Source organism: Clinocottus analis, unplaced genomic scaffold, assembly GCF_023055335.1.
Source record: "Clinocottus analis isolate CAN_PGR_092001 unplaced genomic scaffold, fCliAna1.0.p SCAF_30, whole genome shotgun sequence".
In the NCBI taxonomy this organism is placed as follows: Eukaryota; Metazoa; Chordata; class Actinopteri; order Perciformes; family Cottidae; genus Clinocottus; species Clinocottus analis.
In genome coordinates, this window is record NW_027176043.1 from 2,519,307 (window position 1) to 2,543,650 (window position 24,344).

At 46.9% G+C, this 24,344-nt stretch overlaps 1 protein-coding gene across 2 annotated transcripts; it reads left to right on the forward strand.

The window, feature by feature from the left end:
• Positions 1–1,272: 1,272 nt before the first annotated feature.
• On the forward strand, positions 1,273–23,541 carry rin3 (Ras and Rab interactor 3). Of its 2 annotated transcripts, none has more exons than XM_068595524.1 (15): positions 1,273–1,322; positions 9,733–10,450; positions 11,347–11,458; positions 11,545–11,617; positions 12,358–12,449; positions 12,908–13,964; positions 16,819–16,999; positions 17,151–17,319; positions 18,255–18,376; positions 18,502–18,688; positions 19,690–19,821; positions 19,937–20,103; positions 20,410–20,524; positions 22,773–23,152; positions 23,227–23,541. In XM_068595524.1, exons 1-14 carry the CDS (start codon positions 1,306–1,308, stop codon positions 23,111–23,113), a joined length of 3,483 nt encoding a protein of 1,160 aa, XP_068451625.1. In that variant the 5' UTR covers positions 1,273–1,305; the 3' UTR covers positions 23,114–23,152; positions 23,227–23,541. The 2 variants fall into 2 exon arrangements, with proteins under 2 accessions (XP_068451625.1, XP_068451624.1); XM_068595523.1 differs by lacking the exon at positions 1,273–1,322 and adding an exon at positions 6,140–6,716.
• Positions 23,542–24,344: the final 803 nt, after the last annotated feature.

Consider the following 24,344-nt stretch of genomic DNA (forward strand, 5'->3'; position numbering starts at 1 on the left):
AGCTTTGGAGCTGTAAAGAGACCAACTTCTCCTCTCCAGCTGCTTCTCTTTTCTCTCTTCCTCCGTCTCATCCCTCACTCCTCACCTCACTGTGTTGCTATCTTTCTATTCCCCCTCTCCATTCTCTCATTCCCTCCTGGATTTAGTTTGACCTGAGTGTGTTCACTTGGGAAATCATCACCATCAGATATTTTAGAAATGAGGTAACAAAGGAAAGGAGGAAGGAAGGAAGGAAGGATCTATCTATCCACCCAGCTTTCTATCTATCTATCTATCTCTACCCACACACCCACCCACCCACCTATCTATCTATCTATCTATCTATCTATCTATCTATCTATCTATCTATCTATCTATCTATCTATCTATCTATCTATCTATCTATCTATCTATCTATCTATCTATCTATCTATCCACCTACCTACCCATCCATCCATCCACCCATCCATCCATCCATCCATCCCTCCATCTTTCAGTCCCGTCTCCCACACACGGTTCTTCTCCTCTCCGCTCCCTCCATCCTCTCGTAGCCTCTCAGTTTGCCCTCTACCTCCCACTCTTCACCTCGGCGTTAATGCAACACGCCGCTCTGTGGAGGCGGCAGGAGAGTGAGAGAGACAGAGGAAGAAAGAGCAACAATGGGCATTCACATAGCGCGCAGTGCTATTTCAGAAGCGTCGTCATCAGCAACATCATTTCAGCGGCCGCGTGGAGGAACGGGCTTTTAACCATTAAGAGATCACAATGCATTGGTTTACATGTGCTGCAAAGAGAAGAGGAAGAACAGACTTTCCAGCAGAAACCCAATGAGTGCCACCTACAGACACACAAACTTCACAAAAGAAGAGGACGGAAGGTGCTGCCCACATGGTTTGATTGACACATGGAGACATGAATCCAGTGAACCAGAGCTGTGAACATCACATCTTGATAGTAGAAACTGAAAGGGTTACTCCTTTGGTTCCCTGAACAACCATGACAACCGGGAGCTGCATCTTCTGAGGAAGCGTCTCCACTGCAGCGGCTCCATGAAGAGCAACCGGTGACATCATCATGTGTGTTGCCATGTCGGGTCACTCACAGACAGGAGGAATTGTGCAAAATGTGAGCGTCACGAGTTTGATCGTTCACCTTTAATACACATTTTATTTGAAGGATTGCTTGTAGATCATTTGTTATTGACAAAGTGTGTCATTTGTTTTAATGTCTTCCAGTTTAAGAGCTGAAACTTCAAACGGCCACATGGTGGCGTTATTTCATCCACATCTGCAACTTCAATGAATCCATGCTCCTTTGGCCGAGGACATGAAATGTCCTAACGAGTGAGTCATGATGAACCAGGATAAATCCAAGAAGAATGAAGACCATCTTTTTAGCATTCGTTAAGAGTGAATACAAGCGATGATGATGAAAAGGGTGAGGAGGAGTATTACACGTATTTAGTTTTGTTAATATGACAACAAAGATGTTACACGTGGCCAACGGACAATATGCATTTAAAATGATTTAAATGAGGTTGACGTAGACACAGAGAAATACTATGTGAACACTGGAGACGTCTGAGACTCAAGCTGAACCTGGTCTCGTTAAGTCGGACCAGTCGTCTCCAGGACGCCTCGTGTGATCGACAGAGACGAAGACTGACTCACACTCGCTTTATTGTGCCTGTTCGCTGTGTGAGCTCAACTGGGATTGACTCTGTGAGTGTGTGTGTGTGTGTGTGTGTGTGTGTGTGTGTGTGTGTGTGTGTGTGTGTGTGTGTGTGTGTGTGTGTGTGAGAGAGAGAAAGGCAGACAGGAGCTAGAGACAGGCAAGTGGAGACAGGGAGAAAGATCTCAGTCAACACCCTTGGAAATACCTTGTGTGACAGAAAAGATCTGCGACTGTGATTTGGTTCGTCTGCAGAGCGAGCAGCGCGGTGTGTCCACAGCGGCAGCTGAGCATGTTGACTTTGATAAGACCGGCAGCTGTGAGGAGATGAAGCCTCAGAACCTCTTTCTTTCTGCTTCTTCAGGTCTAATTTGCCATTGAATTGTATATATTCTATATGATATCAGACACTATGTGTCTTTCTTTCAACCAAAATGCTGTGTGCTGGTCAGGGGGGACGCCACTGAAACAGGTTGAGCAGCACTGTGTTACATCATGATGTCTTCACTGTGTCTACCAGCAGCATGAAGGGCTTACTTACAACATGCAGACCAAAATGGTCTCAATCAGGGCTCGGCTATGCTAACCTTGTAGCTGCTCCATCAACATTTAAAATGGCATCAGCAGCAGCAACATCAGAGGGAAGGCTTGTATAAGATTAAATACGACTGCAGATGTAAAAACAGTAACACAACCAGCATCTCACTCAGCAGGTGCACATAACCTCCGTAAGCCTCTGAGGGAAAGACGTCATCAGTTCATCCACGAACACGTCTCAGACCTTAGCCTGAGACTCAGGCTCCAGGTTGTAGCTTTAGCTTCTTCTCCTTCTTCCTTCGTGCGCCGCCCCACTGACCAATCACAGCGCATGTTAATGGTCACGCTGGGTCACTGACCAATCACAGCGCATGTTAATGGTCACGCTGGGTCACTGACCAATCACAGCGCATGTTAATGATCACGCTGGGTCACTGACCAATCACAGCGCATGTTAATGATCACGCTGGGTCACTGACCAATCACAGCGCATGTTAATGGTCACGCTGGGTCACTGACCAATCACAGCGCATGTTAATGGTCACACTGGGTCACTGACTGATCATACATCCACGCCACCTCGCAGGCGCTGCACGTCAAGAACACGCCCAGCTGGTCAAACTAAAGATGTGATTGGTTGAAGTCCATGACGATCAGCCACAACGTCCACTCCCAGTGTACTTTAACCTGCAAAGGGTTAAACTGCTTTGCTCCATAGAGACACAGAAGGAGGAATCTGATTGGACGAAAGCTTCTCCTTCAAACCAGCTGAAGGCAGAGCAACAGAGGAAGGAAGATAGATAGAGAGATAGATAGATAGATAGATAGATAGAGAGATAGATAGATAGATAGATGGATGGATAGATAGATAGATAGATAGATAGATAGATAGATAGATAGATAGATAGATAGATGGATGGATGGATGGATGGATGGATGGATGGATAGATAGATAGATAGATAGATAGATAGATAGATAGATAGATAGATAGATAGATAGATAGATGGATGGATGGATGGATGGATGAATAGATAGATAGATAGATAGATAGATAGATAGATAGATAGATAGATAGATAGATAGATAGATAGATAGATAATAAGCAAAAATAATGATAATATATGTAGTGTATTTGTGAAAAACAATTGCATTATGAAATAGCTGTAACTTTGTGGTTGTGTTGAGGCAGCAGAGAAGGCCTCGCCTGCCCGCCACTGGGTTTCTGTATGAATGTTGATCTGTTCTCAGTGTAAATATGTAGTTAAGCTAAATAAGAAAGACCAAGAAAAAGTAAATATACACATTTGTTTAGAATGTGTGAAGGGAAAGGTTTTTAATATTCAATGTTGTCAGGTTTCAGCCTTGTTTTGTACATGAAACATATTCATATGTACCTGACTGTTTCAATATGTTAAATTATGCAGATGAGAATGTTATATGGCTTTATTATCTCCCTCAGTCGTTTGAGCAGACAGCTGCTCAACTCAATTATTGTTCTTCATTTGTTATCAGGAAAAGAATCTAGAAAGACAGTGAAATCCTGCAGCTCCTGGTGAACACATGAACCACCTAAACAAAATGCTCTCTGTCTATTTCTGCTCCAATAGAAAATGGCGGCTGCATTCAGAAAGCAGATAAAAGACAAAGCGTGTTCAGAAGCCCCTCCAGGCTCCTGGCACAGCATATGGTGACCTGGACCGGACACAGATAGCGCCGTTAGCTTGCCAAGTAGCGCTCTAGTAGAAAGTCTGTTGAAATGTAGAACATAGAACCTTCTGCAGTTTGGAAGCAATGACGTCAAGCAGCGCAACCTAAACAAAGTGACTTCCACGTCCTGCGACATCAGTGAGTGGGCGGGATACTTAGTGGCCAGATGTATTCGTGTGTTTGGTGGAGAAACCTCGTGTGTGACGTTACAGCATCCAGGAAACAGACAAGCGGTGACGCAGCTCCGTTATCTGTGGTCCTGTTCAGGAGGTCAAACACCAAGAAGATGGAGACAAAACAAGACCGAGTTCAAATGCAGAGTCAACACTTTAAAACGCTCGCAGCCAAAGATGCTCCAGCGTTTCGGTTTAAAACCTCAGAAGCTGTTCATGAACTGCACCAACGTTTCTGTGAGTTGCTTCAAGCACATTGAGGTGAAAGTCACCAGTTAACACGACAACCTGTTGAACTGAAACAATTATAAAGCTTTTCAAGACTTTTTATCTGCTAATTCATGATGACTGGTATAGATCGACTCACGTGCTAAACTGGATGATAACATAAAGTCACACCTTGATGCAAACCCACCAACTGAGAGCTAACGTTAGCATAACACACTGAAAGATGCAACTTAAGTCTGATGAGGACAACTTACCCAAAAATATCAACTACACAACAATTGCCCTTTAGGCTTTTTAGAGACACTGAGGACTGGAAGTATTTCCTCAACTTCCTGTTTGATGAGGTCCATACTTTAGATAGTTCACAGGTTTTACCTCCTGGAGGATAAAATACTCTTTCAAAAGAACATTTGTCCGGATGTTTGGCGTTGTTCATGCATACAGATGTGTTGTGACGACAGAAAAGTCAAAACGCAGGATGCTTTGTCTCATAAGTGGGCGTGGTCTCTGTGACGTCACCATTTGTTAGTGGACGGCTGTTTTGAAGCCTCCAGTGCAGCATTATGGGTAACGCCATCTTGTTTTTGCAACCAGTGATAGGAAGTGACCATATTTGAACGAAGAAGTGACGCAGTGACGCGGTATACTGATAACAACCTGTCAATCACCTTGTAGCCCCGCCCCTAAAGCGTCCGCGGCTTTATGGTCTGTCTGACTCAAACAGACCATAATGTACTAAATGAACACCAGGCTGTATAGAAGAAGACTAGAAACTAGAGACTGAGACATAAACTCATGTTTACAATGTTTACTGAGGGAATACATCAAGAGACGTTTTTCTCATAGAAAGAAATCAATTAAAATGTTTTCAATATATCTTTTGCCAAAACAACTTCAAAAGCCGAAAATTTTGTTGAGTGTTTGTTTTCAGCTAGCGTGACTGCTCCCAGCGAATGCATCTTTAACCACCAAACCAAGGCTTCGGTCGGGTCGGACGCGGCTGCAGCATCAGAACTCACCCCGAGGCGTCACGATCAGACTCTTTATTTGAATGATATTAAAGATATTTAATGACGGTCCTGACTGTGTGCTGAGTGATGAAACAGTGGTGGAAAGACACTGGCCGTGTGTCATGGTGTGTAATAGGCAAGATTATAGTTCTCTAAAAGCCCCCCATGACCACTGTACCTGTGGTGTGTGAGCAGCGCCCCCCAGTGGTCGCTCACCGCTCGTCACGTTCAGCTGAGCAGAGTCAAGCATGTGAGAGCGCCTCTGTTTACAGGAAGCAGCTGCACGGACGCCACACTTGGCTGCATTGTGTATACACCGGTGTGTGTGTGTGTGTGTGTGTGTGTGTGTGTGTGTGTGTGTGTCCATACAGACAGTAAATGCATATGTAAATGAACCAAAAGTAGCCTGGTGACCATATTCAGGTTTTTCTTGTTGGCTTTGAGTATTTCGATGCTGCTCAGTATCAACCCTCCTCCGGGTTCTGCTTCTTCATGAAAAGCCTCCTCAAGTGTCCGGACACTTTACACTGAACGCTTCACACCAACATATCAGCCCGACCACGAGTGTGAGCTACGTGGTGAACACAAACCCCACTAATGGAGACTGCAAATGAGAGCCGGTGGGAACTGAAGACAAGACAACTAAAGTTAGGAGTTTAAACTGTGTGAGCAGAGGAGGGGGAGGTGGGAGGAGGCAGGAGGGAGGAGGCAGGAGGGAGGAGGGAGGAGGGAGGAGGGGAGGGGGTAGGAGGCAGGAGGGAGGAGGCAGGAGGGAGGAGGGGAGGGGGCATGGCGCTGTACATTCCACAGTTTGAACGGGCGAGCATCTGGAAGTCTTTAAAGGAGAGGGGAGGGGAGAAGGAAGGAGAGGAGGAGGCTAACAAGACAATCTGCTGAACAGTTAGGCCACATCGACAGACGTGAGCCTTTTGAATACGCTGACCATGACGTCTGCTGGAGGGTTGCTCAACTTCATGGCTTAGAAAAAAGAAAAGAGGAAAAAGTAACGACGCCGTCAGCAGTGGGACCAGAAGGCATGACATGAGACAGCGAGAGCAGAGGAAGTCTGACCAAAGAGCTCGGCCTCTTCCTGCCTGACGAGCAGCGCAGGAAGTTCAGGCTGAAACGGAGGGAGGGCCCACAGAGAAGCAGAGTCTCCCCTTCACCCTCATTCAGCCCGGCTCCGATCCAACAGCAGGAAGAACAGGAACGAAGACACAGGGAGGAGGAGTTATTGATGGAGAGAGAGAGAGAGAGAGAGAGAGAGAGAGAGAGAGAGAGAGTGAGAGAGAGAGAGAGAGAGAGCGAGAGAGAGAGAGAGAGAGAGAGAGAGAGAGAGTGACAGACAGCAGCCGGACACTCAATCTGTGGACATATGATGGAAGCCAGCGTTGTTTGCAAGGACAGCAGGTGAGTGTGTGTGTGAGTGTGTGAGTGTGTGTGTGAGTGTGTGTGTGTGTGTGAGTGTGTGTGTGTGAGTGTGTGAGGGCTCTGCAGGGTGGAAACACAGCAAGGAACTGTACTCTCCTCGAGACAGCAGAGGGGGGAGGTCGGGGGTCGAGAAGTGAGACGGAGCAGGAAAACAGATGTGATGACTCACTGACTGATGTTGAGGTCAACACCTTCTGGCTGCAACAGAAGCTCCCGAGACGGAGAAACCATTTTGTTGCTGACGTTTGGAGTTTGATTGAGTATAAATGAGTAAGAGCAGCGGAAGGTTGTGAGATCAGACCGTCATGAGGCACGTGAGGTGTCGACTGTCTTTAAACTCCAGACTGTGTTGTTCATGTCGGTTGAGTGGATTATTATCAGTTGGACTTTGGGACAGTTAGCGCGTTGAGGCTGCTGAGATTAATATTACATATTATTCACCAGTGATTAAAGAAGTGATGACATTTTCTAAATCATTTGGTGAAAGAGCTCGTGTCAGGATTGTGTTGCTTTTGTTGTTGCACTTTTATCAGAATGTGATCCTCTGAAGGTCATGTGAGGTCACGCAGAGGCCCGGATGAGCTCTTCTGATCGCTGCCTTCAAACATACTGCAGCACAGAAAATGTCACTTAAGGAATAGTACTAAAGTACTTACTAAAGTACTTACTAAAGTACTTACTAAAGTACTACAATTTTCAAAAATAAAAGTAATGATCCAAAAGTGACTTTATGTGGCTGGAAAAGAGATTATTTCATGATTTTGTAGTGAATCCTGAAAGTAAATAAATACAGTGGAGTATAAAGTACAATGTGTCTTTGAATTGAAGTGGAACTGAAGTTTAACGTAGCATGAAAGTGAATAGTCAATATATAATATAAAGTTCAGTAAACCGTGTGGAGGAAGAGCTTTCAGAGTGCAGAGAAAGCTCTGATCACACATTGAACAGGATGTCTGGTTCCCCCTCTGGAAGCAGATGAATGTATGATGTGTAACATCTTCCTGAGGATGAGCGCATGACGTCAGCAGCTGGTGACGAAGTCAGAGTGACTGAGGGGTGAACGTTAGCAGAGCCAGCTGACATGATGCTGAGTCTGCTGCTTCCCTGTGAGTGAGGCGTCTTATACAGACATGTGAGCTCCTCATGTCTGTACAGCGTTTGTTCTGAATAGATTGACCGGACGGGCTTCTCTGTGGCTTCACAAGACATTCAGTGGTTGAAGTAAAGAGTTGAAAGGAGGCCGATCTGAAGCAGGAAGACAGCTCTAGAGTCTTTCTACGGGTTGGTTCACCTGGAGGAGGTGAAAGCATCTCATGCACCTGCTGTGGTTTCTACACAGAGAGTTTCTGTTTCCTTTGAGAGGAATGAAATGAGTTTGTCATCTTTTCATTTTGTTTAGTTTTTTAGGTGAACCTTTCTTTAAAAATATAAATACTTCTAAAAGAGCTCTGGTCCATTAAAGGTTCTGTACGTCTTCACGCCTTCACTGTGACGTGTATAGCTAGCTAGCCAGCTAGCTCACGCTACAAAAGGAGACATAAGCAGTCTGAGCAGCTCTGCAGGCCACAGTATAACTTCTTACTGACATGACGTTGTTTTCTCATTAAAACTCAGCTTCTCAGCTGTCTCAGGAGGACTGAGTTCACCTCAACACGCTGTCATATTACAGCTGTTGCCTCCAGGAGGAACTGGTTGAGGGGTCTGAGTGCTACGAGGTGCAACCATCTGGAGGAAAAGTAGAGTTAGTGGACTGCAGGGCCTTTTATTGGATTTATATGGTTCTTCTGGAGCAAACAACAAACCATAATCAACAAAACAAGTGCAATCTTCTTTACTTATTTGTTTCTCTAGGACTGCATCTCCATCTCTTTTCTGCACCTGTGCATTTTAACACGCTTCCCTCCACAGACACGTCCGTCACAACAACACAAAGCCACCGGCAGCTCCTCACCAAGGAGGGGCAAATGCAGGGAAGAGGGGATGGATAATTAGTATTAGTATTAGTATTAGTATTAGTATTAGTATTAGTGAGCTGAGGAAGTCATATAAAATAACTAACCGTCAAAGAGCGGACAACCAGAACACTTCACACACCTGACCTGAATGTGAAACTGCTAAAAACACATAAAGAGCACACTGTTGCACCAGGGGACTTCTTTAGACCATGAGCACACACACACACACACACACACACACACACACACACACACACACACACACACACACACACACACACACACACACACACACACTGGAGTGTGTTTTGACTCAGTAGCAGATAAACTGTCCTGTAGCCAAAAATACTGAGGAACACAACGAGCGGGGACTTCCTGTCTGACTGATGTTCATGTAACACCCATTAACCTGTTTCAAATTATTATTATATGATATTATATAACTGAGACTCAATGTCCATGCATTGCATTATGAATTGTAAACAGAAGTAACAAGCGGAGAAGTCTCAGCATCATGGTCGTGGTTTCCTTGCTGTTGTTAATGTTAGCATCGTTAGCATCGTTAGCATCGTGAACTCTGAAGGCTGAGAGGATGAAGGACTGAAGAGAAGACCAACGCTGGATCACGTCAGTGCTGCTGCAGGAACCATCCAACATATCAAATCCTTCCTGACGTGCCGTCAGAGCGGCTGGTGGAGACCAAGCGGAGCTAAAAGGACAGAGGTCCTCACTTCATCCTCGACTTACAAGGTGGCCGTACGTCAGTGTGATGTTTGATGATCGTCGCTCTCAAGCGGCCCAAATAAATCCAGTAATGAGCGTTAGAAGTATTGAGAGGTCAACATGTTGGAGTAGACACACGTCACGTTCTAACGACACTGCAGCGGATTCTTAAAGCAAATGGAAGGTTGCACGTATGAAACGCATCATCAGCTTCTACGGTTCCTTCAGCTGCTTCCTGAAGCAGAGACGAGGTGGAAACAGATCCTCTGCTTGTGACTTCCTTCGCTGACCTTCATCCTTTCTCCTCTCCTTCACAGCCTCGCCAGCCCTCTGACAGGATCCCTTGACCCTCCATCCATCCCCTCTGTGGCCTCCGTCCCTCCATCTTCTCCCTTCCCTCCCCCCTCCATCCCCTCCTCCCATCCCCCGGTCCGGCCATGTCGACCCAAACCTCCCCCTCCGGCGGTGAAGCCCTCCCAGCTGCCCTCGTGTCCTCCTCTACCTGCGTCCACTCCTCCCACCCTCCCTGCTGCTCCACCCCCCGTCTCCAAACCCCCTCCTCCTCCCACCTCTAAAGCTCCTCCCCCTCTCTCCCACAACCCTCCTCCCACCTCTAAAGCTCCTCCCCCTCTCTCCCACAACCCTCCTCCCACCTCTAAAGCTCCTCCCCCTCTCTCCCACAACCCTCCTCCCCTGTCTCTTCCTCCCCCTCTCTCCCCAACTCCAGTGTCTCCTGCTCCCTTGTTACCTCTGCAGTCAACTGTCTCCTCTGATGTGACTCCCTCCTTAACTCCTCTCCCTGCTCCATTGTTGCCAGCGATCCCGTCCCCAGCCTCTTCCTCTCCCTCCTCCATCTCCTCCCCCTCCTCTCCTCCTCCTGCTCCTCCTCCTGCTCCTCCTGTTATCCCACCATCACCTCCAACTCCTCCACTGCTGAGTCCTCTAGATCGGCTGGTGGCGAGTGTCTCAGTGTGGCAGCCAGAAGGACTCAGCCGAGAGCAAACCAAGAGAATAGTGGAGAGAGAGATGGCTGGGGTGAGACACACACACACACACACACACACACACAGGAAGACTTTATCTTGACCTTCTGATGCTCTAAAAGTGTTTTCCGACAATTTGCACAACGCTGACTCTGAAAAAAACTTTATCTTATGGTTCCATCATTTCCTATTTATGTCTGTGGAGGTTCACAGGAAGTAACTGTGTCGTTAGCCACTAATTACAAACAACGTTGTGAACGTTGGTTGTCAGTAGTTTGGTGCATAGCATGACTTCATGGCTTCAGGTGATACAACACTACTATGAAGATCTCGCATCTCTTCTGTTTGTGTGCAGATTAAAGTCAACAAGATGAGATCTGCAGCTTTAGAGGTGTCAGCTACAGCTGTCTTCATGCTAAGCTAAGATAAGCTAATAGCCTCCTGGCTGAGTTTTAGCTTCATACCTAATGAGCTTTATGTCAATTCTCTCATCTCAAAGACAGGAAATCTCTGAATATCATAACATGCCAAACTGTTCCTTCAAGCCCAAGAAAATATGCATTTATTATTCATATTTAATGAGAAGAACAACATAATAAATAAGAATACATTTCCATGTTCAGATATTTAATGAAATGAAACTCTACCTGCCGTGTGACCTGCTGTTCAGCCAAGAATCTCAAGCGCATAATGAATACAGCACATGACTCTATAATAAAAACTCATCCACTGCGACTCCTCACTTTCTTGAGGAGAGGAAACTGTGAGCCGTGTGAGAATATCAGCTTTTCAAACTCACATCGGTTAACTTTATTTGCTTGTGCTGCAGAAAAAAGTGATGCAATTGTTGTCCCAGAACAGTGCAGTGGTGTGTGTGTTGTTGCATACTGTGTGTGTTTGTGTACGTACTTGTTTGCGTACACGCCCTCAGACTTGTCGTGTCGGCAGGCCTTCCTGGTTCACGGCTCAGAGGACGCGGGCAGGACGCTGTCAGTGCGGCTTCCTGACGAGCAGGGGGCGTCGCCCGTGCACGACCTGGCGGTCAAACGACACAAGACGTGTACGTGTTACACACTCCTGGAAACACACACAATGCAGGCTGTGCATGGAGCAGCTCACAGCAGACTGACATGTCCTCTGTCACAGTTCTCCACTTAGATGGATCCTCTCTGCTGTTTGATGACCTCTTCAAGATGATCTGGTTCTACTGTGCCAGCAGGTAACACACACACACACACACACACACACACACACACACACACATATATATACACACACACACACACACACACACACACACACACACACATATATATACACACACACACACACACACACACATATATATATACACACACACATACACACACACACACACACACACATATATATATACACACACACATACACACATATATATACACACACACACACACACACACACACACACACACACACATATATATACACACACACACACACACACACATATATATATACACACACACATACACACACACACACACACACACACACACACACACACACACACACACACACACACGAATATATATATACACACACACATACACACACACACACACACACACACACACACACACATATATATACACACACACACACACACACACACATATACACACATATACACACATATATATACACACACACACACATACACATACACACACGTATACACACACACGCACACACACACACACATATACACACACACGCACACACACACACACACACACATACACACACGCACATACATGCACATACACACACATACACACACATACACATACACGTACACATACACACATACACACTCTATGACATGACTGTGTTATATCACATCATTAAAACTTACACTAAATGCAGTTGTTGTTGTTGTTGTTGTTGTTGTTGTTGTTTACTATCAAACCCCCGTAGAGACGTTCTGGCCGTCACACTGAGGTTACCCTGCGCTATAACCACGGCAACTACGAGAGAGCAGCTGGAGGTCATCTCCGCTCAGGGAGCAGGTAAATAAACCATCATCTTCATCACATGTTGGGTCACTGCTGCAGCGATGAAGAGAGAAGATGAAAGAGCTCACATCAGCATATGTTGAAATGAAAATACACGTGGTATGTGTGGAACAACAACACGTATGAACACATACAGAACATATAATTATAATATCATATATTACATTGGAGGTAAAGGGATCAATATGCAGGTGTTCAATGTTAACGATCAAGACTCTGTGAGCGAGTCCAGCCGAGAGTTACAGAAATACAAAGATCTGTATCTTTCTGTTCAACAGGAAGCTTTTCAAAAGGTGCGTGTGAAGCGTCGGGCTCGGCCACACTGTGAATACATGTTTTCATATCATCAGACAATCTGAGACGGACCATGACAAGAGAAAAGATTTGTTTTACATAAGGAGAGTATTTTAAAACCCTGCTGAAAGACACTTCTTTGACACGTTGTGTTGCAGATTTCTGGATGTCTGATCTGAACCAGCCGTTGAAGGAGCCGGACTCGGCTTTGGATCAGAGCAGACTGGACCTGTACGTCAACCCAGTCGCTGTGGAGCGGAGCAGCACGGACCTGAACCCCTCCACCAGCTCCAGACCGGATGGAGTCAGCGCTCAGAACCTTACCTCCTCCCTGCAGAATGGAGTCCTGCAGAAGATCAGCACAGAGGTCAGAGGTCAGGCCAGAACCACGCCCGCCCAGGACATCAAATACAAGCGCCCACCGCCACGACCCCCCAGCCTGAGCGCAGGGTCCGGGATGGGCCTCCTCTTCTCCTCTCCTCCCTCGCTTCACACTCCACCTCCAGCAGCTGAGAGAAAAGAGGAAGGAAGAGGTGGAGCGGGGGAGAGAGAGGAGAGGAAGTCAATGTCGACATCGCTCACTCCATCGAGGCCTCCTGTCCCCCTGCAGAGCCGAGCCGCTCCCCGGCTGCCTCCTGCTCCTCTCCGACGCACCTCTTCCAGGAGAAGCACTGACCAGGAGGTGGCAGAGGGGACGGAGAGAGAGAAGGGACAAAATCCTGCAAAGATATCTGAGAGAGAGGTGGAAGGAGAGGGAGGGGAGGAGAAAACGGGAAGTAAATCAGGTCAGCTGGATGAGGGGGAACAACAGAACTGCAGCCAGCGTCAAGGGAGTGAGGTAATAAAGGACAGAGGAAAGATAGAGAGAGAGGATGAGAAGGAGGAAAAAGAGGTGGAAGTGGATAAAGAGGAACTCACACAGAAATCCAGCTCCCACTCTGCGCCCTTAGTGAAGAAACCTTCCCGCCCGGTGCCTCCGCCGAGGAGGAAAATGTGTTCCCCGGGCGCACCTGTGTGCCCCAACCAGGCGGGAGGAGGATCAGCCAATCAGACTGCTGGGATCAGAGGGCCCCCTCCCTCGCCGGCCAGGCGTCCAGATGTGTCCTTGTACTCGCCACAAGGGGGCGTCGTGCTGGGCACCGACCCCGACTCCTGCTCCACCAGCAGCACCGAGGAAGACGGAGAGCCGAGCCAGGAACAAGAGCACAACCACAGGTAGGCCTGGACGGGCTCGCCCTGGACTCTGCTCACCACCACAGAGCAACCTCCTGTTCACACTTACCTAGTATGCACACTAGGTTAGTATGCATACTAACCTAGTATACTCACCTTCTACTCATACTAACCTCCTGTTCACACTTACCTAGTATGCACACTCGGTTAGTATGCATACTAACCTAGTATACTCACCTTCTACTCATACTAACCTCCTGTTCACACTTACCTAGTATGCACACTCGGTTAGTATGCATACTAACCTAGTATACTCACCTTCTACTCATACTAACCTCCTGTTCACACTTACCTAGTATGCACACTCGGTTAGTATGCATACTAACCTAGTATACTCACCTTCTACTCATACTAACCTCCTGTTCACACTTACCTAGTATGCACACTCGGTTAGTATGCATACTAACCTAGTATACTCACCTTCTACTCATACTATCCTCCTGTTTATACTTACCTAGTATTTATATTAATTATGACATAGTTTGTAATTCAACGGTAGCTCAGACTGGTCATGTGATCGATACGGTCATGTGATCGATACGGTCATGTGATCGATACGGTCATGTGATCGATACGGTCATGTGATCGATACAGTCATGTGATCGAGGCGGTCATGTGATGCAGAGAAGAGTATTGCTTGAGTTTAGTGTGAACTGTCCACTGCTCATGGCATACTGGTATAATGAAGTAAGCAGTACCCTGTAACCTTAACCCTGGTTAAGAGCCCTGACCCCTTAGTTACTGTAACCTTAACCCTGGTTAAGAGCTCTTTAGTGACTCTTTAGTTACTGTAACCTTAACCCTGGTTAAGAGCCCTGACCCCTTAGTTACTGTAACCTTAACCCTGGTTAAGAGCTCTTTAGTGACTCTTTAGTTACTGTAACCTTAACCCTGGTTAAGAGCCCTGACTCTTTAGTTACTGTAACCTTAACCCTGGTTAAGAGCCCTGACCCCTTAGTTACTGTAACCTTAACCCTGGTTAAGAGCTCTTTAGTGACTCTTTAGTTACTGTAACCTTAACCCTGGTTAAGAGCCCTGACTCTTTAGTTACTGTAACCTTAACCCTGGTTAAGAGCCCTAACTCTTTAGTTACTGTAACCTTAACCCTGGTTAAGAGCCCTAACTCTTTAGTTACTGTAACCTTAACCCTGGTTAAGAGCTCTTTAGTGACTCTTTAGTTACTGTAACCTTAACCCTGGTTAAGAGCTCTTTAGTGACTCTTTAGTTACTGTAACCTTAACCCTGGTTAAGAGCTCTTTAGTGACTCTTTAGTTACTGTAACCTTAACCCTGGTTAAGAGCCCTGACTCTTTAGTTACTGTAACCTTAACCCTGGTTAAGAGCCCTGACCCCTTAGTTACTGTAACCTTAACCCTGGTTAAGAGCTCTTTAGTGACTCTTTAGTTACTGTAACCTTAACCCTGGTTAAGAGCCCTGACTCTTTAGTTACTGTAACCTTAACCCTGGTTAAGAGCCCTAACTCTTTAGTTACTGTAACCTTAACCCTGGTTAAGAGCCCTAACTCTTTAGTTACTGTAACCTTAACCCTGGTTAAGAGCTCTTTAGTGACTCTTTAGTTACTGTAACCTTAACCCTGGTTAAGAGCTCTTTAGTGACTCTTTAGTTACTGTAACCTTAACCCTGGTTAAGAGCTCTTTAGTGACTCTTTAGTTACTGTAACCTTAACCCTGGTTAAGAGCCCTGACCCCTTAGTTACTGTAACCTTAACCCTGGTTAGGAGCCCTAACTCTTTGGTTACTGTAACCTTAACCCTGGTTAAGAGCCCTAACTCTTTAGTTACTGTAACCTTAACCCTGGTTAAGAGCCCTAACTCTTTAGTTACTGTAACCTTAACCCTGGTTAAGAGCTCTTTAGTGACTCTTTAGTTACTGTAACCTTAACCCTGGTTAAGAGCTCTTTAGTGACTCTTTAGTTACTGTAACCTTAACCCTGGTTAAGAGCCCTGACTCTTTAGTTACTGTAACCTTAACCCTGGTTAAGAACCTTTAGTTACTCATTAGAGCTGTGTAACTATCTAATGTTAGCAGGACAAACACGCCATGACGAGACAGGAAGGGTATAGAATAACAAACCATGTTTATGAGCCATCTTTGGTTTACAATAAGCAGTTTTCTGTCTCGCTGTGGCGCACGCTTTAACCAACCAGCCATCACAGGTATGTGCAGGAGAAACACAAGTTCAGAGCCACCGTGTCACCAAGTCGGCTTCATTAAGTTTAAACTAAGCCATAAGATCCACCCGTCACCGCTGAGCCTTTCAGGGCTGAGAGAAGGGAGGACAGGGGAGATTCTCCTGATACTAAATACTAAATACAATACATAAAGTATCTCAGTCAGTTTGAGTCCAACTGACCAAAGTAAAACATGTGGTGTTTGTGTGAAAGTCAGCTTGAAATATTATAATATCATGAGCAGCCAGTATTCCAGATGAAGGATTTGTGTCTCTCTCTTTCTTAAACATATACAGTTTGAATAAGATCTGGAGGCCCAGTTATGTCAAATTAAATCATAAGGTTCCACTGCTTCACAGCCCAGAAACCACAAGTACATATTTGCCATGCAGAGTATCACATTACTTTATGAGAACAGACAGGGAGCCTGTCCAGAGCTGAAGTCATGCAACATCCTGAGCGAAGCGTACTAATTCATGTGTGTGACGCCTCCTGCACGGACTGGAGCTCATCATCGATTGGCACCACCACGTTGATCAAAGGACCAAAGTCACGAGTCAGGAAACCACTGAACACACCCTGTGACCAGTTGACCAGTGCACGTGAGACTCAGATGAAGGAAACTCACTGTGCGTGTTCCTTCCAGCCGGCCTGCAGAGAGCCGCAGCCCCAGGGCCGCCGTGAGGAGAACCCCCACCACGGTGATGCTGGACCGGGCGCGCTACCGCCTGTCCAGCGTGCTCACCGGCCTCATCAGCCACGACCGCCGCCTCACACAGCGCCTGGTGGAGCTGGCCAGGGACCCGCTGAGCTACTTTGGTAACCTGGTGAGTGCACTGAGGAGGGAAAAGATGGATTTCTGTTTATTTTATTTCAACATTCAGCTGATTTGGATTCGTACTGATTGAAATCTGATGTTTCAAGAAGAAGCCTTCCATGCAAAAGGGATCAAGTTGAACTTTGGTGTCTTGCGTTCAGGTGAAAGAGCACCGCGCCTTCACCCTGGAGACCATGTCCAAGCACTCCTCGTCCACGGAGCTGCTGCAGGAGATCCGACAGATGATGACTCAGCTGAAGAGTTACCTGCTGCAGAGCACGGAGCTGCAGGCTCTGCTGGAGCAGCACCAGTACCCACCGGACAAACTGGGTAACTTTACAACCTCTGTCACATGGATTACTGAAGCGCTGTGTGAATAATCCCCAGCTGTGTGGGATTATTGCAGAAAAAAGTGATGTCCTTTGTAAAGTTCACTTCTTTACGTAATTCTGAGCCTGTGAGAAACAGATCAGAGCAAGTGACCCTGATGATGTCACAGGTTTGGACATGTGAGCCACTTCAAAGAGCCTGAAGCTTTTTTAAGTACTTCATGAAAGGCTGTTAACTATTGTCATCACCAGTGTTTTGTTTTTTTAAAGTGTATCTAACCAGGAAAGCCTCATTGAGATTAAACGTCTCCTTCACTAGTGTCAAGACAGCAGTAACACATTCACAAAGTTTCATTCAGACGTCCAAGATAACAGAACATATTCAGACGACAGCACGAGACTCAAGACATCAGAGAGTTGACACAGGTGCACATTCCTCATTCAGAACATCTACAACCAGATGAACCCTCCTCCAACTCTTTCTGTTTAAAACCCCTAAAGAGACGAGCTCCTGCAGCAGCAGAGCAGTCTGCAGCAGGGTCCAAGCTGCAGGAGCAGAGAACCTAAAACCCTTTGTACCATTTCAATCTGGACGTCAGGGACAGCGAGCAAGAGCAGGCCCTGTGCATCTGTCACAGAGCAAGACAGCAGCTTTCTGATGGATTCATTTACACCGATAAGATAGGAATGCATTAAGAATTGCTTTATGAATAAGGAGAAGCCAATGATTTAGTCTACGGATGGACAACCGACCCTCGCATGCAGGGAGCAGCCAGTGGCGATCGATGACTCGTGTATAACAGCTGTCCAGTCCAGTAGCGTTAAGAGGTTTTGTGAAGCCACGACTTAGTGCGTAGTTTTCATTCAAATACACGGTCATCTTCAGAAGGCACATGGCGGGTTGATGGAAGTAACCCTCCGTGTGTGTCCGTGCAGAGAGCATCGTGGAAGCTGCTCTGTGTAAGAGCGTCCTGAAGCCGCTGAGGGAGCCCATTTACCAGAGTCTGGAGAAACTGCACACCAACGACGGCAGCCTGAAGCAGCTGGCCCAGAACCAGGTGGGCTGGACCCGATCCCTGCAGGAGACCACGCGCGGAGCTGCACCACCTCCACGCCGTAGGGGCAGGTGATACTGACGGTGTGTGTGTGTGTGTGTGTGTGTGTGTGTGTGTGTGTGTGTCAGTCTGGCGTCCTGGGCAGCACCACCACGGCGTTGGGGGTAACCACTGCCGTCCCCGAGGCGGCTGCCATGGAGAAGATCAGCATCAAACTGAACAGCCTCCATCTGGAGTACTCCCCCCAGAAGAAGATCGAGCTCATGCTGAAGGCCTGCAAGCTCATCTACGACTCCATGTCTGTCAGCAGTCCAGGTCAGACCGCCGGTCTCTCACATCACACGGTTACTACGTGTAAGGGAAGTAAAACAGGAAGTAAACTTGACTGCGTGGTCACCTTGATGTCACCCGCAGGTGAGTAGTGAAGCCTTCTGCTGATTGGTCGCAGCCATCTTGTGTGTTTGGACACGAGAGCCAGATATGAAACCATGAACAGCACCTTTCAAAATGTTCATGAACTTTCATTAACCGGACACTAATTGTGAAAGGGTTGAAGTTGTAAGATTAAAAAAAGACAACTCACACACCGACAACGCCTTGGTAGAGACCTGTCAATCAACAGGTAGCCCCACCCTAAAGAGTACTGGACTGTATTGACCATGTGGCTCTAAATGGACCCTCATTCACTGAAGAGAGATTATGAAGTTAATACTATTTATCAGTGTTCTTTCCTCATTAAATCAGTTTTTCACACTGAGTATGAATACTACTACTACTACTACTACTACTACTACTACTACTACTACTACTACTACCACTACTGGTGCTGCTACTACTAGTACTGTCCAACTTCAATTTGTGGACATATCATACACTACTTTGCATTTTGCACACTCTTTTTCAACTTAAAAATACACACTGCATAGTTATTTGTTTTATATTGTGTGTGTGTATATATATATATATATATATATATATATATATATATATATATATATATATATATATATATATATATATATATATATATATATATCTGTATACATCTATCTATTGCTACAGTCTTTATAAAACACCAGACTTTAAAACCCTGCAGTCAATCGGGTGTGATGTCATGCTGGCGCCCGTGGTCGTTGGGTCGCATCACTTTTCAGTGACGTGTGTGTCGAGTGGCTCCGCCCACTCGGCGCCTCGCATGGTGTTCTCCGGCCTCCTGTGGAGCCGACCCTGCAGCTCTGGGCTGGCCCTGGGACTCCAGACAACGTGTACTGATGTGCCCTCATCCTGTATGTAACTCCCTGGAACTGTGTGTTTAGGGCGGGCCCACGGCGCCGACGACTTCCTGCCTGTAATGATGTACGTCCTGGCTCGATCCAATCTGTCCGCTCTGCAGCTGGATGTTGAATACATGATGGAGCTGATGGACCCGGCGCTGGCGCTCGGAGAAGGTGCCCGGTCAAGACTTCAAGCTGCTTCTCCCCGTTGCATGTACATGACATTATTGATCGTGTGTGTGTGTGTGTGTGTGTGTGTGTGTGTGTGTGTGTGTGTGTGTGTGTGTAGGTTCCTATTATCTGACCAGCACCTACGGCGCTCTGGAGCACATCAAGACTTTTGACCAGCAGAGGTCAGCAACACGGCAGCTCAGCAGAGAGGTTCAGGACTCCATCCACCGCTGGGAGAGACGACGCACGCTCAACCAGGAGCGCATGGCCCAGGGATCTGTGCGGGTACACACACACACACACACACACACACACACACACACACACACTGTCAACAATGGCACACTGTATGATCTGAAAAGGTCAAAGTGACTCACATGCTGCAGATCATGAGGATTCAGACTCTACTGCGGCTCTCAGCACACACTCAGGTTTACTGAAGAGCGAACAGGAAGCTGGGCGGTGTGTGTGTGTCGTGTGTGTGTGTGTGTGTGTGTGTCGTGTGTGTGTGTGTGTGTGTGTGTGTGTGTGTGTGTGAGATGCTCCTCCACACACACCTCTCTGCAGCCCCTGTGTGTTTCTGTCGGACAGGACTTCCTGACCGTGTGTTGTCCAGAGATCGGAGCCAGCCCCAAGACCCTGGGTGTGCTCCCCGGCACCTCCATGCAGCAGCTGGCCGAGCAGTGCGCTGCACGCTTTGAACACGGTAGACGATGACCTCTCGCACGCCGTCCAGTCTGCAGAACTCAGCTGGCCTTTTACAAGGAGACCTCATTCACACTGCACGAATCCAAAATGACACAACAATTTGATAACGCACAAGTTTGGGGACCTTTTTTCATAAGAACTATGAACACAGATATCCTGAAAAGCCCCACACATCCCATAATGCAATGCAGTACATCGTCAGAGTCACGTCACAGAGCGGCTCCAGAGACACAGAAGAAATTAAAATGTTGATTTGTTTTCACAGCTTATATTTCCATGTTCATCGTTCATGTCAGTGTCACATGAATTAACTCATGTATGTTGAATTCATGTAAATAACTTAACAAGCGTGACGTCACAAACACGCATTCCAGCTCATCTTTCCCCAAACCTGACAAACCTGCTTGTGAAACTCTAAATGTTACGTTACCACGAGCAGCGTCCCACGTGGGCGTGTTAGAGGTCAAACATTAGTTGTGGGCGGTGTTAGAGGTCAAACATTAGTTGTGGGCGTGTTAGAGGTCAAACATTAGTTGTGGGCGGTGTTAGAGGTCAAACATTAGTTGTGGGCGTGTTAGAGGTCAAACATTAGTTGTGGGCGTGTTAGAGGTCAAACATTAGTTGTGGGCGTGTTAGAGGTCAAACATTAGTTGTGGGTGGTGTTAGAGGTCAAACATTAGTTGTGGGCGTGTTAGAGGTCAAACATTAGTTGTGGGCGTGTTAGAGGTCAAACATTAGTTGTGGGCGTGTTAGAGGTCAAACATTAGTTGTGGGCGTGTTAGAGGTCAAACATTAGTTGTGGGCGTGTTAGAGGTCAAACATTAGTTGTGGGCGTGTTAGAGGTCAAACATTAGTTGTGGGCGTGTTAGAGGTCAAACATTAGTTGTGGGCGTGTTAGAGGTCAAACATTAGGTGTGGGCGTGTTAGAGGTCAAACATTAGGTGTGGGCGTGTTAGAGGTCAAACATTAGTTGTGGGCGTGTTAGAGGTCAAACATTAGTTGTGGGCGTGTTAGAGGTCAAACATTAGTTGTGGGCGGTGTTAGAGGTCAAACATTAGTTGTGGGCGGTGTTAGAGGTCAAACATTAGTTGTGGGCGTGTTAGAGGTCAAACATTAGTTGTGGGCGGTGTTAGAGGTCAAACATTAGTTGTGGGCTTGTTAGAGGTCAAACATTAGTTGTGGGCGTGTTAGAGGTCAAACATTAGTTGTGGGCGTGTTAGAGGTCAAACATTAGTTGTGGGCGTGTTAGAGGTCAAACATTAGTTGTGGGCGTGTTAGAGGTCAAACATTAGTTGTGGGCGTGTTAGAGGTCAAACATTAGTTGTGAGCGGTGTTAGAGGTCAAACATTAGTTGTGGGCGTGTTAGAGGTCAAACATTAGTTGTGGGCGTGTTAGAGGTCAAACATTAGTTGTGGGCGTGTTAGAGGTCAAACATTAGTTGTGGGCGTGTTAGAGGTCAAACATTAGTTGTGGGCGTGTTAGAGGTCAAACATTAGTTGTGGGCGTGTTAGAGGTCAAACATTAGTTGTGGGCGTGTTAGAGGTCAAACATTAGGTGTGGGCGTGTTAGAGGTCAAACATTAGTTGTGGGCGTGTTAGAGGTCAAACATTAGTTGTGGGCGTGTTAGAGGTCAAACATTAGTTGTGGGCGTGTTAGAGGTCAAACATTAGTTGTGGGCGGTGTTAGAGGTCAAACATTAGTTGTGGGCGTGTTAGAGGTCAAACATTAGTTGTGGGCGTGTTAGAGGTCAAACATTAGTTGTGGGCGTGTTAGAGGTCAAACATTAGTTGTGGGCGTGTTAGAGGTCAAACATTAGTTGTGGGCGTGTTAGAGGTCAAACATTAGTTGTGGGCGTGTTAGAGGTCAAACATTAGTTGTGGGCGGTGTTAGAGGTCAAACATTAGTTGAGGGTTGTGTTAGAGGTCAAACATTAGTTGTGGGCGTGTTAGAGGTCAAACATTAGTTGTGGGCGGTGTTAGAGGTCAAACATTAGTTGTGGGCGTGTTAGAGGTCAAACATTAGTTGTGGGCGGTGTTAGAGGTCAAACATTAGTTGTGGGCGGTGTTAGAGGTCAAACATTAGTTGTGGGCGTGTTAGAGGTCAAACATTAGTTGTAGGCGTGTTAGAGGTCAAACATTAGTTGTGGGCGTGTTAGAGGTCAAACATTAGTTCTTGACTGCTGCGTCGTGTCATCTGACCGGGGCACGAGCCTTCATCACCAGCTCATCCTCATCCTCTCCCCCCAGACTCCTACACGCTCAGCGTGTTCATGGACGGCGTGCACCGGCCGCTGCCTCCCACAGAGCTGGCTCTCAGTGTGAAGAACAGCTGCCAGCGCGGCGCGTACTGCTTCGTCTTCCACCCGGTGGACCAGCCCGTCCAGCAGCCGCAGCCCGGACGCAGCTGCCCCGCTCAGCCGCCTCCAGCCCCGCCTGCAGGGGGCGCTGACGTCACAGCTGTGGACGCTGTGGAGCCAGAGGCGGTGCTGGAGCTGGAGGCGAAGGAGGAAGAGGAGGAGAAGGAGGAGGAGGAGGAGGAGAAGGAGGAGGAGAAGGAGGAAGAGGAGGAGAGTCTGATTAGCCTGTAGCCGCTCCAGACTCACAGCGCCAGCTGCTGTCTCGCTACGGTAACTACATGACGATGTCATGACTGTTGTTGCCTCAGCCTCATTGAAACGTTGTCTTCTGAAATGTCCTGTAGGTGCGTCAGCAGAGCAGCGGCCGAGCAGGAAGACACAAAGACAGCAGAGGTCACTGACTCATTGTGTCTGGACACGGGGTCTGGAACCCCGGGGCTGAAGGAGGAAAGGTTTATAGAATGTAAAAAATACACGTCATTATACCATGTATGATCTGGTTTCTACTGTTTCTACTGTTTCTACTGTTTCTACTGTTTCTAGGCTATGATAAAGCTACTCTCTGCTCGGCTCAAGACTGTCAAAGGGGGGGGGGCTGTACGTGATTATTGGTTCACATCACAAATAGTCATCTCTGTTGGGGGTATCGGTAGTGTGTGTGTGTGTGTGTGTGTGTGGGGGGGGGGGGGTTACAGTAGCAGCTTTATGGGCAAAAACTAATTTCCTTCCAGAATATCCAACAGGCATCATTCTGCGTACTAATATGGATTAAATTGTAAATAAACCGTCTTTTACAATTTGCAATGCTGTTTCTTGTCTGTCTTGTTTCCAGACTAACGGAGGACTCAGACGTGTTCACAGCGTGTAAAATCCCAGCCAGGGTTCCAATGTCAAACTACGATCCACAAAGCTTTATAGATCAGTCATGAGCCAGTAATAAGACCAACCTCCGGGTCGTCTTCCTGCACAACCAAAGGAGACTTTGATTAGCTCCACCGGTTGATCGTAGCAGTGAACACAGCTCACATCTGGACATCTGTGGGCAGAAACCTTGTTTTCATCTCCTGTTGCATGTGACCCAGGTCCCATTCATTCAGGTGGATCTTCCCATTTGTGTGTCTGTGTCACTGCAGAGCAGCAGATGAACACACACCGAATGATGCTAAACGACTGGCGGAGTTTAGCATCATCACCGTCAAGAGAGACTCATCAAAAAGAGTCTCACAATATTCAATATTTAAATGTCTTCCTCATAATGAGAGTTGCAGAGATCTCTCAGAGTTTAGCGTTCTGTGTGAGCTCAGATCAGCTGTTAGCATTAGCATAGCATTTCTCTCCATCGCTGAGCCGCTGTGCTGATATTGTAGCTCGCTACAGCCTCGAATCACAGCTCGTCTTAAATATGTTAAGTGCATGCGTCACCGATCCCTTCACTTCAGACACAGCAGGATGTCAGCTCCCA

Coding starts and splice junctions, on each gene's coding strand:
- rin3 (XM_068595523.1), top strand. CDS start 6,682: ATGATGGAAGCCAGCGTTGTTTGCAAGGACAGCAG. Junction 6,717..9,732: donor GTTGTTTGCAAGGACAGCAG/GTGAGTGTGTGT, acceptor TCTCCTTCACAG/CCTCGCCAGCCCTCTGACAG. Junction 11,618..12,357: donor TGGTTCTACTGTGCCAGCAG/GTAACACACACA, acceptor AAACCCCCGTAG/AGACGTTCTGGCCGTCACAC.